The 18,725-nt window shown below is 40.4% G+C and overlaps 1 protein-coding gene across 2 annotated transcripts in view; it reads right to left on the bottom strand.

The window, feature by feature from the left end:
- Positions 1–18,725, bottom strand: part of nhlrc2 (NHL repeat containing 2) — a 102,204-nt gene that overhangs the window by 53,774 nt on the left and 29,705 nt on the right. For both annotated transcript variants that reach the window (XM_063071993.1, XM_063071994.1), the window contains exons 3-5: positions 11,204–11,659; positions 3,271–3,392; positions 592–721 (exon numbers count right to left, since the gene is read on the bottom strand). In XM_063071993.1, the coding sequence (XP_062928063.1) occupies positions 592–721; positions 3,271–3,392; positions 11,204–11,659 (708 nt within the window). The remainder of the gene's footprint in view (positions 1–591; positions 722–3,270; positions 3,393–11,203; positions 11,660–18,725) is intronic.

Raw genomic sequence — 18,725 nt, 5'->3', positions numbered from 1 at the left:
CTGTCCAAATTACCCTTAAATGTTAAAATTGACCCCATGTCAACAATTTCTCTTTCATAAGTCCATGCTTTTCTAAGTGTGAGCAAATTCTGTCCCTTAGAATCTTCCCTGCTAGTTTCCTTACCTCTCATGCAAGGCTCTCTGGCCTAAAATTTCTGGGTTTGTCCTTGTTACTCTTCTTACTGATCATTTTGCAGTTTTTTTTACATCTTGCCTGTGGCCAAAGAGGACTCAAGATCTCTGTCAATAAGTACCATTCTTTTTCCTTTATTCTACTTTCCTTATGTTAAGGAACCAGGAAAATATTGAATTTATGAAGGGAAAAAGGGAACCTCCAGAAGTTACAACTGATAATTGCCTAGTTAAAAACTGAACAAGATCAAAAAAGACAAGTATTTGTACATATAAAGTCGATAAAATCCACTTTCTGACAGCTGAAATTCACTGAAATGTTAAAATATACCGATTCAATAAAACACAAAACAATTTTATTTACTGATGACAACATTTACTTGGAAACTAACTTCAGAAACAAATATTATTCATAATTTATTGCTGTAACATATGCTTGTAAGGAAATAACAATCTCACCAAAAGAGCCAAAAGCTAGATCCCACGGTGAACTAACTGACTGCTCCATTCCTGTTTTGCCACCTTCTTGGTCCGTTCCCTGAATTCCAGTTCCTGCTATAGTGGTCACCTTTTCTGTTATAAGGTCAATCTAAACGAGGAAATAGTACCAGTCAAAAGACATTTCTTTCACGAGTCTGCATACAACTAGAGACGTGGACACATTTGACTATGCCCTTTGGGAGATTTGACACCCCTGGGGAAACTTGATCATGGAGAAATTAACTTTCTTTTAAAGTCCTAGACAGAACCTAACATTACTTTCATTAGTTCCTCAGTGAGGATACTAAAGGCAAGTGATTGAACTGGCATTCAAGTAAGAGTGTATCAATAACAGAACATGTGCTTATTACAGTACAGGTCCCCCCTCAGTTGATGAACTAACTTACTGTGACCCTGTATACATATGAACAAGAGACTGGCAGGGTGGATGGGTTGGATTTGCTGCCTGCTGTAGACCTGTAAGCATCCTCTACTGGTGGGAATGGGACATTTCTGCATAGTAACACAATCAAAATGCTGGAGGAGCTTAGCAGGTTGGGCAGCATGTATGGAAAGGATTAAGCAGTGGATGTTTCAGGCTGAAACTCTTCATCATGTCTGGAAAGGAAGGGGCAGAAGCCAGGTTAAGAAGGTAGGGTGAGGGGAAGGAGTACAAGCTAGAAAGCAATATGTGAAGCCAGGTGGATAGGGGAGATGGAGGTGAAATGAAGTGATAAGCTGGGAGGTGATAGGTGGAAAAGGTAAAAGGGGTGAAAAAGAAGGAAACTAATAGTTGAAGAGAGTGGATTATGAGAGAAAGGGAAGAATGAGGGGCACCGGGGTGAGGTGATAGGTGAGGAGAAGAGTAAAGGTAAGAGAGGAGCCAGAGTGGGGAATGGAAGAAGAGGGAAGGGGGAAGTGGAAAAATTACCATAAATTACAGATATCGATCTTCTTGCCATCGGGTTGGAGGCTACTTAGATGGAGTACAAGGTGTTGCTCCTCCAACCTGAGGGTGACCTCATCGTGGTAGTAGAGAAGGCCATGAACTGACGTGTCAGAACAGGAGTGTGAATTGCAATTAAAATGATTGGCCATCAGGAAATCCTGTTTGTTTAGGATGGAGTAAAGGTGCTCATAAAGCTGTCCCCCAATCTACGTCGGGTCTTCCCAATGTAAAAGTTCACATTGGGAGCACCTGATACAGTAGACAACCCCAACATGTAAAAAGTGGTCTGAGCACCAATCCCTATAGAACTAGTCCCTGGCAGCCAATTAGAAAACCCCCTTTATTCCCATTCATTTTCACCTGCCAGCAAGCCAATCGTCTGACAATTCGAGAAGTTTTCCTGTAATACATATCAGGCCTTATTTCTTTTAAGTTTCACGCCAAGTTGGAATTCAGTTCTGTTGGACAAGAGGCCAAGATCTTTGGCACTTTAGGGGCCTAGGATGCCAAGACTAAGCCAACCTCAACCATCCTCCAGCAAAAAAATGACTCTCACAGGGCAGCAGAGTGAGAGTTCTTAGCTAGATCCAGATTTCAGGTTATATCATGATGGGCTTCTTGGTGCTGATTTTGTCCCACATCCCAAAGAAGTGCTGGTAGGTTAACTAGCAGCAAGAAAACCAGTTGGTACCTGACAGGCAAGTGTGAGTAAACAGATTGCATGTAGGTAAGAGGGCAATACCTTTAGAACCTGGCACTAACTCAAATGGCTGAATTGCCTCCTTCAGGGTTGTAGGGAAATAGGATATAGTTCACTTTGGCTGGAAGAGACAGATACTGAAAAAATATGACACAAATTCCCAACATAATTGCGTACAAGTGGTCTAAACTAAAAATAAAAACAAATTGAATTCATTGTAAAATTTTTTGGCAGGTTTAATAATTCTGAAATAAAGTTAATGTGAATATTATACAAAATTGTGGGATTTTTTAAAAGAATATTTAAAAAATTCTTTAAAATATGAGGCATCGCTCAAAGATATCATGGATGCTGGGGAGACCAGTGCCAATGAAAGAGCTGGCTGAGTTTACAACTTTTTGCAACTTAATATTAAGTTACGCCTTACTATAGCAAAGACATCATTGACCTAGAAGGAGTAAAGAAAAGACTCACTCTGGATGTTTACTGGACTTGGAGGCCTGAGTCACAATTGGTAAACTAGGATTTTACTCCCAGGAACGTAGGAGACTAGACAAAAGTGTGCAAATCAGTCAGGGGCATAGACATGGTAAGAATACATAGTTCTTTTTTCCCCAAGATAGGAATGCTTAAAAACAACAGGTCATAGATTTAAAGTCAGAAGTGAGTGATTTAAAATGGACATTAGGGGCAGCCTCTTCACGCAATGGATGGTGTGCATTCAGAATGAGCTGCCAGAAACAGTGGTTTAAGTTGGCACATTAGCAACATTTAAAAGGCATCTATAGGTAAATACATGGATAATAGAAGGTCAGAGGGCAGATGGGATTAGCTTCCCTGGCAACACAGCCTGCATTGACAAATTAGGTCAAAGGGCCTAATTCCATGTTGTGTGACTCCAACTTTAAATGAGACAAATGAACAAAGTTACTTTGTAGAAAATAAGCAGCATACACTATCATGAGTTCCAGCAGTACTGGATTATTTTTAAAATATTTTTTTATTTTACCTTTCTTATTGCATGGTTCTCAGTATCTGCCACATAGATGATATTATCCTTCATCAATATCCCCTGAGGTGAATTGAAAGTGGCTTCAAAAATGCTCCCATCTTTCCATCCACTCTTTGGTCCTGTTTGTTTAAGAAACAAAGTTTACATACTTTATTGCGCTTAAACAATAAAATTATAAATATCAAATTGATCTAGATATTATCAGACACTTTAGAATAAGGAGGGATTATAGTCTCGTGAGACCATGGATTTGTGCCTTGGAAGGCTTCCAGGGCCCAGGCCTGGGCAAGGTTGTATGGAAGACCGGCAGTTGCCCATGCTGCAAGTCTCCCCTCTCCACGCCACCAATGTTGTCCAAGGAAAGGGTATTAGGACCCATACAGCTTGGCACCGGTGTCATCGCAGAGCAATGTGTGGTTAAGTGCCTTGCTCAAGAACAACACGCTGCCTCAGCTAAGGCTTGAAGTAGCGACCTTCAGGTCACTAGAAGAACGCCTTAACCACTTGGCCACGCACCAACACTCTGTTGGATTAAGAGTATAGGAACACACACAAGTGCAAAAATAAGCCATATGGCCCCACTAGACTGTTCTGCCATCCAAAAGGATTATAGTTGATATACTACATAAATCACTAATTTCCTTTCCAATTCCCATAATTTACTGATTATAAAAATCTATCAATTAATCTCCATCTTGCCAACAATCTGGGATAGAGAATTTTGATGATTCTCAACTCCGAGAGAAGAAATTCCGTTGAACAAAATCTGTTAAGACCATTCGATTGTCATTAAACTTTGGATCCTAGCTCTAGTATCTTTAGCGACAATGATTAAGAATTTGGAATACTCACTTGGATATAATTTTGGAAAACCACAAGTCTGAAACCCATTCCAATTTTAAATGAAGCAAACCCAAATTTAAAAAAAGCCGCAGCAAGTCAGATTTTAAAGGAACATTATAACAGTGTTAGTTTATATAATTCAATTACTTTGAAATGCTGACAGTTCTTGATGGGTTTATTTTTAATGTAACCATATAACAATTACAGCACGGAAACAGGCCATCTCGGCCCTTCTAGTCTGTGCCGAACTCTTACCCTATCCTAGTCCCACCGACCTGCACTCAGCCCATAAACCTCCATTCCTTTCCTGTCCACACATCTATCCAATTTAACTTTAAACGACAACATAGAACCTGCCTCAACCACTTCTGCTGGAAGCTCATTCCACACAGCCACCACTCTCTGAGTAAAGAAGTTCTCCCTCATGTTACCCCTAAACTTTTGTCCTCTAACTATCAACCCATGTCCTCTTGTTTGAATCTTCCCCACTCACAATGGAAAAAGCCTAACCACGTCAACTCTATCAATCCCCCTCATAATTTTAAACACCTCTATCAGGTCCCCCCTCAACCTTCTACGCTCCAAAGAATAAAGACCTAACTTGTTCAACCTTTCTCTGTAACTTAGGAGATGAAACCCAGGCAACATTTTAGTAAACCTCCTCTGTACTCTCTCAATTTTATTGACATCTTTCCTATAATTCGGTGACCAGAACTGTACACAATACTCCAGATTTGGCCTTACCAATGCCTTATACAAATTCAACATTACATCCCAACTCCTATACTCAATGCTCTGATTAATAAAGGCCAGCAAACCAAAAGCTTTCTTCACCACCCTATCCACATGAGATTCCATCTTCAGGGAACTATGCACCATTATTCCTAGACCCCTCTGTTCTACAGCATTCTTTAATGCCCTACCATTTACCATGTATGTCCTATTTTGATTAGTTCTACCAAAATGTAGCACCTCACATTTTTCAGCATTAAACTCCATCTGCCATCTTTCAGCCCACTCTTCTAACTGGCCTAAACCTCTCTGCAAGCTTTGAAAACCTACTTCATTATCCACAACGCCACCTATCTTAGTATCATCTGCATACTTACTAATCCAATTTACCACCCCATTATCCAGATCATTAATATATATTACAAACAACATTGGACCCAGTACAGATCCCTGAGGCACACCGCTACAGACCATCCTCCAACCTGACACACAGTTATCCACCACTACTTTCTGGCATCTCCCATCTAGCCACTGCTGAATCCATTTTACTACTTCCATATTAATGCCTAACGATTGAACCTTCCTAACTAACCTTCCGTGTGGAACCTTGTCAAAGGCCTTACTGAAGTCCATATAGACAACGTCCACCGTTTTACCCTCGTCAACTTTATTAGTAACCTCATCAAAAAATTGAATAAGATTTGTCAAACATGACCTTCCACGTAATTTTTCCATATGTAGATGTACCTGCCTATTTTCTACCTAAAGAGACACAGCTTCAAAAGGTGATGCTTCAAAAAGGTGTCATCCATCATTAAGGAAACCCACCAGCCAGGACATGCCCAATTCTCATTACTATCATCAAGGAGGAGGTACAGGAGCCTGAAGGCACACAATCAATGTTTTAGGAACAGTTTCAAAGATAATGATAAACCTAATTCTGATTCTGAAACTATAGTAGGTGCTGTTAAAAAGATATCTAAGCCAGATGACCATTTCATAGTAAAGTAATAATGCCATTTTTAATATCATATCTTTCTTGATTAGTATTACACCAGCTTATGCTGGATTTTCCAGAGCTGTTGCTATCAAGTTTATGGTTGACTTCAATGGAGCTTTCATAATTATTAATGACGATTTATACAATAGAAATAACAATTATTTCTTATATGTTATTTTGAATTTAGTAACATGTATGAAAGCATTTTAAAGGAGAACTAATAGACAAGATGTGATATTGGGGCATTTGTGTTTAAAAGACCACCGTACCATCAAAACCCCAAGTCTTCAAAATCTCTCTCTGAACCTTTAAGTTTCTTCTTCTCTTTAGCAGAAAAGATTCTGCAGATGCTGGAAATTCAGAGCAACACATACAAAATACTGGAGGAACATAACAGGTCAGGCAGCATCGATGGGAATGAATAAACAGTTAACATTTCTGGCTGAGGCCCTTCACTAGATTCTGATGAAGGATCTTGGCCCAAAATGTCAACTGTTATTCATTCCCACAGATACTGCCTGCTGAGTTCCTCCAGCATTTTGTATGTGTGCCTGTTGTATCTTTTACTAATTTGGTTTAAACAGTTATGGTTTTATGTGAAAGAATATGATTATGAAGTTATATTTTTATTTTAAGTCAACATATATTTAGGTAACTTTTATGTTCACAAAGTAATATCTTAAAAGCTTATGAACTGTCATAATATATTAAAGAAAAAAGGTGGTGGTTTGCAAAATTAGTGCTGATTTTAAGCTTCATTCACTATGTGTAAAAAAATATGTAAAATAGCTGAGAAGTAGCAACCCATTTTTTTTAAAAAACGGAAAATGCCTGTTGAGCTTCAAGTCAATTCAGGGCCAAAACAACAATATTAGAATAGAATACACTTGTCATTGTCTATATTAACTGCCTACTCACAGTGCCCAATCCCTGTGCAGGTTGCAGGAATAGGCAGTCCAAATAGTTTGGCATGGGTGAGATGGGCCGAAGGGCCTGTTCTGTACTTTCCTATGACTGTACAGCAACCTTTGTTTTGCTTTGATTTAGATATGACTTCCCATATCCCATAGGTATGATTTACAGTTAAGATGATGCTACCAAATGTGTGCAACTGCTTACTGGTGGTTTAAAAAAAAAAGGCAAGAAATTCAGATAAAATCATCATTAAATACCCCTGTTCAGAAGTAAGTTGTGTTAAATTATCGATGCAAACAGTGAAGAATGAGTGATGACCAGGAAAGTTTGGGGATAAGCTAAGGTGGTGTGTTGCATCCAGCATCTAGCTGCAGGTTCTAACAAACCACAGTAAGGAGTTGGAGCTGGAACTGGATGAACTCCAGATCATTTGGGAGGCTGAGGTGGTGAGAGATAGGACACATAGAGAGATGGTTACACCCAAGATGCAGGACACAGGAAACTGGGTGACAATCAGCAAAAGGAAAGAGGTTAAGGAGCAAGTGCAGGGTACCTTTGTGGCCATCCCCCTCCTCAACAGGGATACCAACTTTGGATACTGTCAGGGGGATGACCTAACAGACGAAAGTCACAGTGGTTGGTCTCTAACAATGAGTCTGCCTCTGACTCAGAAGGGAAGCGGGGAGAAGAGGTACGCTGTGGCGATAGGGGATTTGTTAGATAGGAGGTTCTGTGAGCAAGGAAGAGATTCCCAGATGGTATATTGCCTCCCGGGTGCCAGTCGAGATATCTCACATTAAGTGCTCAGCATTCTTAAGTGAGAGGGTGAACAGCCATATGGGTACCGGTGACATGGGTAGGACAAGTGATGAGATTCTGCATAGAGAGTTCAGGGAGTTAGGTGCAGGGTTGTGACCTCAGGAATGCAACCTGTGCCATGTGCTAGTGAGGTTAGAACTAGGAAAATTATACAGTTTAATACATAGCTAAGTAGCTGGTATAGGAGGAAGGGTATAAAATTTTTGGATCATTGGGCTCTCTTCCAGGGAAGGTGGGATCTATACTGAGGGATGGTTCGCACCTGAAATGGAGGGGGTCTATTATCAGAGCGGGAAGGTTTGTTAATGCTGCATAGTGGGTTTTAAAAGAGAATTGCAGGGGAATGGGAACCTGAATGCCAGGACAGTTAGTAGAGGGTTCTGGAGGCAGGTGTTGGTAAGACCTCAGACTAAGTTAGGAATCAAAAGGTTCAGCATGGTGTGACTAGTGTCCTGAGCTGCCTATATTTCAGTGCAAGAAGTATCACAAGAAAGGCAGATAATAGTCTGAAGATGAGGTAGCTGGTTTACAAATAGAGGCAATGTGTAGTGAGGAGAGGCTGTTCTTAGGGCAAACTTGCAGCCAACAGAATGAGTTGCAACGTAAAAGGCAGACAAAATCAAAAAGGGTGAACACAGGACTGAATGTGCGCAGTATGCAGATTAAGGTAGATGAACTTGCAGCATAGTTGCAGATTTGCAGGTATAATATTGTAGGCATTACTGAATAATGGCTGAAAGATTATAGCTGGGCGCTTAACATCCAAGGATACACATTGTATTGAAAGGATACGCAGGAAGGCACAGGGGTGGTGTTGCTCTATTGGTAAAAAATGAAATCAAATCATTAGGAAGAAGTGACACAGGGTCAGAAGGTGTTGAATCATTGTTGACAGAGGCAAAGCTTAAAAGACCCTGATGGGCGTTGTATACAGACTCCCCAACAGTAGTAAGGATGAGGCCTACAAATCACAATGGCAGAAACCATAAGGTCAATGATACAATAGTCATGGGGGGCTTCAATATGCAGGTAGATTGGGAAAATTAGATTGGTGCTGGATTACAGGAGGGAGAATATCTAGAGAGCCTATGAGATGACTTTTTAGAGCAGCTCGTGGTTGAGCCCACTAGAGGATCAGCCATTCTGGATTGGATGTTGTGCAATGAACCAGAATTGATTAGAGAGCTTAAGGTAAAAGATCACTTAAGGGAGAGATCATAATATGATCGAATTCTCCCTGAGGTTTGAGAAGGAGAAGCTAAAGTCAGATGTATCATTATTACAGTGGAGTAAAGGGAATTACAGAGGCATGAGAGGAGTTGACCATAATTGATTGGAAAGAACACTGGCAGGGATAATAGCAGAGCAACAATAGCTGGAATTTCTGGAAGTAATTTGGAAGGCACAGAATATATACATCCCAAAAAGGAGGATGTATTCTAAAAGAAAAACGACATAACTGTGGCTAACAAGAGAAGTCAAAGCCACCATAAAAGCCAAAGAGAGGGCATATAATAGAGCAACAATTAGTGGGAAGTTAGAGGATTAGGAAGCTTTCAAATACCAACAGAAGATAACTAAAAAAAGTCATTAAGAAGGTAAAGATGGAACATGAAAGTAAGCCAGCCAATAACATTAAAGTGGATACCAAAAGTTTCTTTAGATACATAAAGTTTAGAAGAAAGACAAGAGTGGATAATGGATGACTGGAAAATGATGCTGGAGAGGTAGTAATAGGGGACAACAAAATAGTGGATGAACTGAATAAGTATTTTGCATCAGTCTTCACTGTGGAAGACATGAGCAGTATGGTGGAAGTTCCAGGAGTCGGGGACATGAAGTGTGTGAAGTTACCATTATAAGGGAGAAGGTCCTTGGGAAACTGAAAGGTCCGAAGGTAGATATGTCACCTGGACCAAATGGTGTACCCCCATAGGGTTCTGAAAGAGGTGGCTGAAGAGATTGTGGAGGCATTACTAATGATCTGTCAAGAATCACTAGATTCTGGAATGGTTCTGACAGAATCTGGGCCTCGAGCAAGGCAATAAACGGTGTGGTCTAGGCCCTGAGACCTTCACAGTAGCCGTGTCCTAGTGTGAGGTACAATCTGATATTGTTGCGACAAATTAAATGCTGGCCTAGATAGACTGAAAAGACAGGGTGTCGGGATCCAAGGTGAGAGACAACTTCGCCCACTCTCCGCAATAGTTACTCTTCTCTCCATGGCACTGAAGCTATGAAGACTGCCCTGGCAACTGTGCTCCATGGCCACCAATATGACGGACTGATAAGCAAGGTGTTGGGTCTACTCTGGTGCTCGGATCTGAGGACTCAATTTGGTTTGGAATGTTGTTGTTCCCTCGAATTGTTTGTATGATTTGCATTTTTCCCTTTCTCTTGCGCATCAGGTGTTGGTCTTTTAATTTTTATTCTTTAATTGGGTTCTTTTGGGTTTCTTGCTTTTAGGCTAAACTTGAAAGCAAACAAATCTCAAGGTTATATAATTTATACATTCTTTGATAATAGATGTACTTTCAATCTTTGAAGACTGTGAAGGAGAATTTGTATCTGCAGGTACTTGTGTCTGCATGAAAGAATCCATCAAACCTGTGTTGTGAATGTATAGTAATTATTAGGCAAAGTATTCAAAAGTGATTGTTCTCCATAACATATTCCCATAACACATATGATTTAGAAACACAGAAAACCTACAGCACAATACAGGCCCTTCGGCTCACAAAGTTGTGCCGAACATGTCCCTACCTTAGAAATTACTAGGCTTACCCGTAGCCCTCTATTTTTCTAAGCTCCATGTATCTATCCAAAAGTCTCTTAAAAGACCCTGTTGTATCCACCTCCACCACGGTTGCCATGCACTCACCACTTTTTCTGTAAAAAAAATTTACCCCTGACATCTCCTCTGTACCTGCTCCCCAGCACCTTAAACCTGTGTCCTCTTGTGGTAACCATTTCAGCCCTGGGAAGAAGCCTCTGACTATCCACATGATCAATGCCTCTCATCATCTTATACACCTCTATCAGGTCACCTCTCATCCTCCGTCGCTCCAAGGAGAAAAGGCCGAGTTCACTCAACCTGATTTCATAAGGCATGCTCCCCAATCCAAGCAACATCCTTGTAAATCTCCTCTGCACCCTTTCTATGGCTTCCACATCCTTCTTGTAGTGAGGCAACCAGAACTGAGCACTGTACTCCAAGTGGGGTCTGACCAGGGTCCTAAATAGCTGCAACATTACCTCTCTGAATTTAGAAAATTTTAGTTTTATCAGAATGATTTTCACTCCATTAACTCTCCAATGTACCTTTAAAGATGGAAGTATATCAAATTTGTACAAAAAAGGACACAAATTATGTGAATCAGAGACATTAAATAGACAGTATATAAGTTACCATTCCCTAAAATTAAACATCCTTATCATGACTACTCATTTTTCCTTAACGTATAGTTCTTTCAACTGCTGGACAATCTCTTGGCTATATGCAGAATTTCTTATGGTTGAGATAGATGATATATATATTTATTTATATTTATATTTACTAGCATGCTTGATATAAGTAAGAAGTATTTTTACTTTAAAATGTAATAATCAGATTTGTCTTACCCCCAATGGAGTGAAGAACTTGTCCATTTTTTTCAGTTACCAATATCCTATGATGGCCAGAATCAGCAATTGCTAGTTTACCTGAAGAATTATCCACTGTAATTTTACCCAAAAAAAGCAAAGAAGAAGGTGGCAAGAAATCTTTGTATAATTTCAATTTGATTCCATGATTATTAATTTCTCCTTTTTCTTTGTAATATTTCAATGCTGCAGAAACGAACAGGAAAAGCTTTGCTTTGTGTCCTTCTCCAATAAGAGTGAACAGCATATTTCCCCTTGGACCTAGAATTACAAGCGTTGGCCAACACGTCACCTGAAGCTCCTGCCACAGGTTTGCCTCGGCATCATTTACAACTGGATGTGTAATATTATAGCGAAGAATAGCACTCCGAATATTTTCAACAGCTTTTTCATTTGGAAACTTCGCTGAATGAACACCAACTACTACCAGCCCATCTGGAACAGACAAAGACAGAAGAATTAATATTTTAAAATGTAATGAGATACAAAAACATCAATTAGTATAACATGCTTACATAATGGCAATGAATATTTCCAGTGCAATATCATCATAGAAATAGCTAATAAACGTTAAACAGAAAAACACAATGTTTTCCTATCTTATAACATATTAAGGACCAGGAAGCACAGGGCAGGAAATGAATGCAACAGGCAACGGACCCAGATGCTGAGGATCTGGTTCTGAGGGACTCAACCATGCAACAAGAATTGGCTGGAACAAACTGGGAAGATAAATCAGAATTTGGGACTGTGGGGAGAGTGCTCCCTATCGAAAACTGGGAAGAACGTAGTCATCAGGTATGAGGTGCTCTCAAGGCTGTTGTACTGGGCATAAGTGTGGCCCATCCCCTTCTCCTCCAACTTGGGAATCAATTGAGCTGTCTTCAGGTTCATCTAGGGATCCAAAATGGAGTGGGTCAGACAGATCACAATGTACAAGTCCCTGGACGAGGAACTCAATGTCGCCCTCACCCTTTGTGTGTGGCTGCATCAGGCCCATGAGTGAAACCTAAATACATGGGCACCAAGTACCACCACGTGCCAAAGTTCTACCTGTCCCCAATGTTGCGAAGGATGTGTCTGGCCTCACTGCCATGCAATGTCCAATCAGCTGGATGCTACCGCACTATTTGTTTTTTGTGGAAAAGGCCTTCCAGACCAACACCTTTGACCGTAAGTCCATTTGGCAGTGGTCAGCATAGAAAGTCTTGCAGTCACTGCAGGAGAAGGTCTGAATGGACACGATGGACTGTTTCCCTGAACAGACTGTTCAAACCATCTGGCAGAATGCCTCATTCCCAGACCTCACCAACAGGCACAAAGTTCTTGCCTGGCTGTAAGCGAGACAGGCCCCCCAGCCAGATCTTTCCTGGACACCTGGAGCATCACTCCCTCCACGCACTGCCTGTGGGATGACTGTCGTGGGGAAGAGACTGTAGTTCACCTCTTTGTAGAATGTGGGTTTGCAAACTGGTTGTGGAGAAAGATGCAAGGACCTGTGTCATGATTCATCCCGAGTAGCTGCGAAACAGACAACTCTCTAATTCGTGGACTGTTCCAAGAGATACACACTGAAACAGACATCAAATGCGGTTGGCAGATCATCAATTCAGTGAAGGATGTCCTTTGGTCTGCCCGAAAGTTGTTGGCCTGTCAGCACATTGAGATGTTCATGGAGGAACGTTGCTGACTGTAACATTTCAGGCTGCAGAAGTACATGCTGTGGTGCGCACTGAAGCTTGGTGCAGTCTCTGCAAAGGCTCAGTGGGGAAGTACCACAATGTAGAGTTCTTCTGCTACTGGAGAGGGAGGGGCTGGGTTGGTTGAGGAAGCCCCTCAATTATTGTAGTAGTGTACCAACCACCCCAGTGGGCCACATGAGTGGCAATAGTGCTATTGATGTGTAGGAATGCGATAGAACAGTACTGAAAGCATTGACGATGAATGTAAGTTGAATGCACTGCATGAGTTTTTTTTTATTCTGAGGACAGCTCCAGCTCCATTCGGGACACAGTGCTACACCGCCCCCACTGAAGTGCAACAGCTTTGTCCCTCACTCCAGGCTGCTGCAAACAGACGCCACTGAGGCTTCAGACCTGGTCTTCTCCAAGATCTAGGACTAGACTCCTCCATCCATCCCCTGTTCGCATGCAATAAATCAGCGAATTGAACTTGCGGCATACCAGATTAACAATGTCCAAAGAGGTCTTGCGATCATGAGGAAAGCAACCATGACGACCACTTGCTATTTGACTGTAAGCCTCTATTGAGTCAGGCAACAGCACATTGTGCATCTCCTTTATTATTTCTGCCAGCGAGCAACTTGCTAATGGTGTAGATCTGCAATACTTCAAGTTCTTAACATATAGCAGGAACTTGCAATCAACAGAAGTACGTTTAAGAAGAACAATAGCACCTTTTGTGATCCCATAGAAGCTGCTGTGACCAGTTGTACCGCCATCTTGCTGGAAGTACTCCCCCCATCATTACCAATACTCATTATAAATGGATTGAATATATTCGATCATACACAGTGTAGAACCACTTGCTGAAGAGTAGATGCATGTGAATCAGACAATTATTCATCTTTAAATCAGGAAACAAGTACAATGCCAGATACTCTAGGTTCCAAGAAAGCCAGTTATGAGACTATGATTGCTGTACCAATATCAAACATTCTTTTGAAGGGGGAAAGCAGTATGCCAGGTATGTACCTAAATGAGCCAGGTATACACATGACAAAATTATGTCATTAGTCATTATTCATGCATTACCAGCAATACAATATAGTTAATTTTAATCTGTAATAAAGATGTTTAGAATCAAGTTTGCACTAAGATTCGCTCTATTGTGGATCACAGCTTCCTTCCCAAACATCATCAGCTGGAATGTTCTCTCCAGCTCCACAAACATACTACAAATTACTTATCAAGACATTATAGTTACTGCATGATTGAAAGCTCTGAAACTCAATAAAATATGCACAGTTGGCTAGTCTGTCTGAAAAGTCAGTTGGTTAAGGTTTTACTGGAAATATGAACAAAGCTCTAGACTTATGCATTGTATTCAGGAATTTTGTGATACTGAACCACAATCTGCCTTCTTCTTTACACAGCCCTTCAAGCACTATTTGAAGAGAAACAAATTGTTTGTTCTAAAACAAATTATTCTCTTTCCAATAATTATTGAGAGTTCATTGTGTTCAAATTGTTTGCATAAAACCATAACACCATAAGACGTAGCAGCAGATTTAGGTCATTTGGCTCATACAGTCTTATCCACCGTTCAATCACAACTGATTTACTTTCCTTCTCAAATCCAATCTCCTGCCTTCTCCCTGTAACCCTTGATGCCCTTACTAATCAATAACCTATCTCTACCAACTTTAAATATATCCAGTGATGTGTTCTCCACAGCCATTTGTGGCAATGAATTCCACAGATTCACCACCTTCGGGTTGAAGAAAAGCTGCATATTAACAGCATTGAACTTCAAGGGTAATTGAAGCAATTTGATAATCCTAAGCACAGAATAAGATGCTTTATAATTATGATTCCCAAAATTGATCCTTTATAGCTACATAAATGATGTCAATTTAAATTCCTTTCCTTCTTTGTGGGTTATTATTTAGAGATACAGCACAGTAACAGGCCCTTCCAGATCAACGAGCCTACACCACCCAATAACACCCATGTGAACTATTAACCTGCTGACTTTGCAAAGTGGGAGGAAACCAGAGAACTCAGAGGAAACCCATGCAGTCACAGGGAGAATGTACAAACTCCTTACAGGCAGTGGTGGGAATTGAACCTGGGTTGCAGACGCTGTACTAGCATTATGCTAACCGCTACACTGCCGTGCCACCCCTGTATTTGTATATAAAAGGATTACCCATTTTAATCTTTACAGAAGTATAGCACAGATGAGTATAGTATAAAAATTGAACTAGCAATTAATTAGTTATGAGACACACTACGAAAAAGATGGATCATATTTCCAAAAGTACAGTTTAGTAATTTGTTTACTTAACTGCAAGATATAGAAGTGATTTTTTGATATAGCTGGCACCTAAGGTGTGTTGTTTAGGGTAGCGTTGCTAATACTAATGTTCATGCTCATACTCAGGGGCACTTGATTCAAAAAAATAAACCTTGAAGTCTTTTCCTAATTTAGCAGCTCCCTTTTTGCCATCTTGGAACACTTGTGGGATCTGTGGGAATTAAAAACATGCTAAACCTCCTATCATGGTCCCACGGAAAAGGCCAAAACTACAGGGAATTACTAAAAGAGCAAGGACGTTTTATCTTATTTAAAAGTAGAAACCAAATTAAGCGGCTTCTGTGCTGCATTCCCATTGTACATTCTGCTATTTAATAAACTATATACATCTAATTCAAAATTGTATTTCTGTAGCAGGTTTGCAAGGTCTTCAAAATTTAATGGCATTCACATGCAAGAGTGTTGCTAGCCTTAGTAAACACTAAAATTCAACAACTGGAATATAAGACCATAAGACCAATAATATATAATTATTTTTGTAACTAATTTCCAACTTTAATTTTAAAAATGTACAAACAGGATTCTTAGACTAAGATGTAACATCAATTACAGCCATGGTACATTTCTTCTTTACACTTTTTTAATATTCTGCTAAGCAATTTTCCTTACAAGTAATGACCTTGTACCTTGTTCTCCTACTTAAAGTCATTGTACTCTAAAATATCTTCAGTCGACTACAAAATGCATGCTGCCTATTTTTAGTGTTATTGGCACCAAGTTGTCTGTAACAGAGTTGCAAGCAACTTGGGTGGTCAGAGGTCCTCTTTTGATATTGTATGCGTGACTTTTATCACGTTATTAATACTTACTGAGTCAGCCATTCTGATCAGTTTGATTACTTCAACTGCTTTATGGCCATAATTTATACAATTATTTTGCAATCCTAAATGGCCCTAATTCTTTTACTTGTTATGGAAACTGGTAAGTCCTTGTACTCTAACATCATTAGTCAATGTTAAAAAGTATAGAAAACAGGGAGCAAGCTTAAATCCAAAATCTACCACACATTCATTGTTATCAAAGAACATATAACCTGCAAAAACAATTCTGAAAATTGAACCTCTTACTACCTATTAATTTTTGCATATCTTTTTTGAATGAAATTAAGCTTTGTCCAGTAATAGAATTTGCATAGTAATAGAAATATGACATTGTATATGCCTTGCAGTTGAAAAAAATGATATTTGATAAGGTGGAAAATTTTAGTGAAAGAGGTTGATTTGATCTTACAATCTATTATATGCTATTACCAAGTGGGAAATGGTTTCCACTGAAAACTCATTAGAAGCCTGCAATATCTGTTATTTGTTGAAAAGTATTTTTAATGTTAATGCTGTCATGCTTTCCCTTGAGAAATATACTGCAGCTGGTATTTTATAGTGAGAACATCCCTCTGTGATTGCATGTTCTTGTACAACATTATAAATGTTTTCTGCAATATTTTTAGCTTCTGATTTTCTCCCTCAAGAAGTCAGACCAAAGCAAGGTCTTAAACTAAAATACCTAAAAATTCATCAGTTTCCTCAGGTCATTGGTCAATCATTCGTTAATGGTGATTTTGATAATGGGGATGATAGAGCAAAATTCAAGATGCCAAAGGCCCCTTGCACACTTTCCTTTCTGTGCAGAGTAGAATGTGTTTGAAGATAAATCAAATATGCAACCAAAGCCAGCGTCAGACAGCCACTGAGAAAAGGATGCAAGCTAAAAGATTAAAAAGGGAGTAGCTCGGGAATATGCATTGTTGCAATAATGGTCGAAATCACAGACATACAAGGGTACGGGTAATCTGACTCAACAAGCCAGGCAGCATCTATGGAAAAGAGTAAACAGTCAACATTTCAGGCCAAGACCCTTCATCAGAACTGTGGTAGTGGGTCTGGGTGAGCACATGGTCAAAGAGTCAGAGGCAGCAGAGATCATAGAGAGGAGCAGTGAGAGAGGGCTTCACTGAACTCCCGTTGAAGGGAAGATGTAAATTTCTTCAGAGTAGGCATCCCTAGAAGAGACTTTGCAGTGTAGTAATGCAATCATAAACAAAAGAAAATCTGCAGATGCTGTGTACATACATCTACTGATGCTTCTGGACACATCTTCAGTGATGTTCCTGGAATCATCGGGTGTTTCGGGTCTTTCAACATCATACACCCTCCTCCAGATGACAAAGTTGGGGCTGATCAGACCCCAGCTTGTGTCCAGATGGCTAGCTACTTATGACACCATGGCTCTCCCCTTTTGAGCCACAGCCATCCTAAAGCCCTCTCTGCCACATCAGTGGTACTGCGGATGGCTCTCCTCTTCCTCTCTCCCTCGATGTCCAAATTGCTGAAGGCTCTGGCTAAGGAACGGGCTGTGAATCTCCTACAACCAACCTCCACTGGGAGACACCTTGACAATGATTGTTGTCATGGCTTGTAGCTTCCTATCGACCCCTCCCTTCGCGGTTGCCTCCAGAATTTGGTTGACATCTTCATCAAACTGCTTCCACAGTGAAGTCATGTTAGCTGCAGGCCATTTGATCCGCCTCCTGTTAGACTTGATGTTAGAGGTGTTAGTTTGCAACACTTGGAGGTTCCACGCACTATGGGGTGACTCCGGGCCTGGCACCTCCTTCGTCGCACCAGATTGGACACCTGCGCGTTGTGCTGCTCCTGCTCCCGCCAGACACTTCATCCTTGCTTGGTGGATCTTTAAGCCACGATCGTTCTTGCAGACTTTGCCACATGCACACTGCTTCCTCATAGTTGTTAAATCCAAGCAACACACACAAAATGCTGGAGGAACTCATAGGCCAGGCAGCATCTCTGGAAAAGAGTAAACAGTTGAGGTTTTGGGCCGAGACCCGTCGACTGTTTACTCTTTTCCATTGATGCTGCCTGGCTTACTGAGTTTCTCCAGTATTTTGTGTGTGTTGCAAGGATCATTGCTTGGGGTTTTACTTTTGGGCTTGATATTTAACACCATAATTTTTTTTGTTTATTCAATATTTGAGTAGTCTTTTTAAAGACTATTGTCAGAAATCTATAAAATAGAAAATTGCTATCCAAGAATGCTTGGGGTCATTAATTGACGTAGAGATAAATCATTCAAATGCCCCTAAGCTGTAATTACATACAGTAAAATTAATTTGCAAATTAATTTCCTTTCGCATTGTAGAAAAATGACAATTACAAAACTTGTGAAAACCGATTACAGGTGTCCCCAGTTTTTCGAACATTCACTTTACGAAATCTCGCTGTTACGAAAGACCTACATTAGTTACCTGTTTTCGCTAACAGAAGGCGTTTTCACTGTTTAGAAAAAAGGCAGCGTGCGACAAAAGGCAGCACGTGCTCCGAGCAGCCAAGCTCCTCCCCCGGAACTGCATTCTAGCTGGCTTTGCTTAAACACGTGCCTGTGAGCAGCCGTTTGCAAGATGAGTTCTAAGGTATCGGAAAAGCCT

The sequence above is a fragment of the Mobula hypostoma genome, chromosome 19 (assembly GCF_963921235.1).
Source record: "Mobula hypostoma chromosome 19, sMobHyp1.1, whole genome shotgun sequence".
Taxonomy (NCBI): domain Eukaryota; kingdom Metazoa; phylum Chordata; class Chondrichthyes; order Myliobatiformes; family Myliobatidae; genus Mobula; species Mobula hypostoma.
Note: the sequence above shows the minus strand (reverse complement) of the source record. Positions and strands in the feature narration are given on the sequence as shown.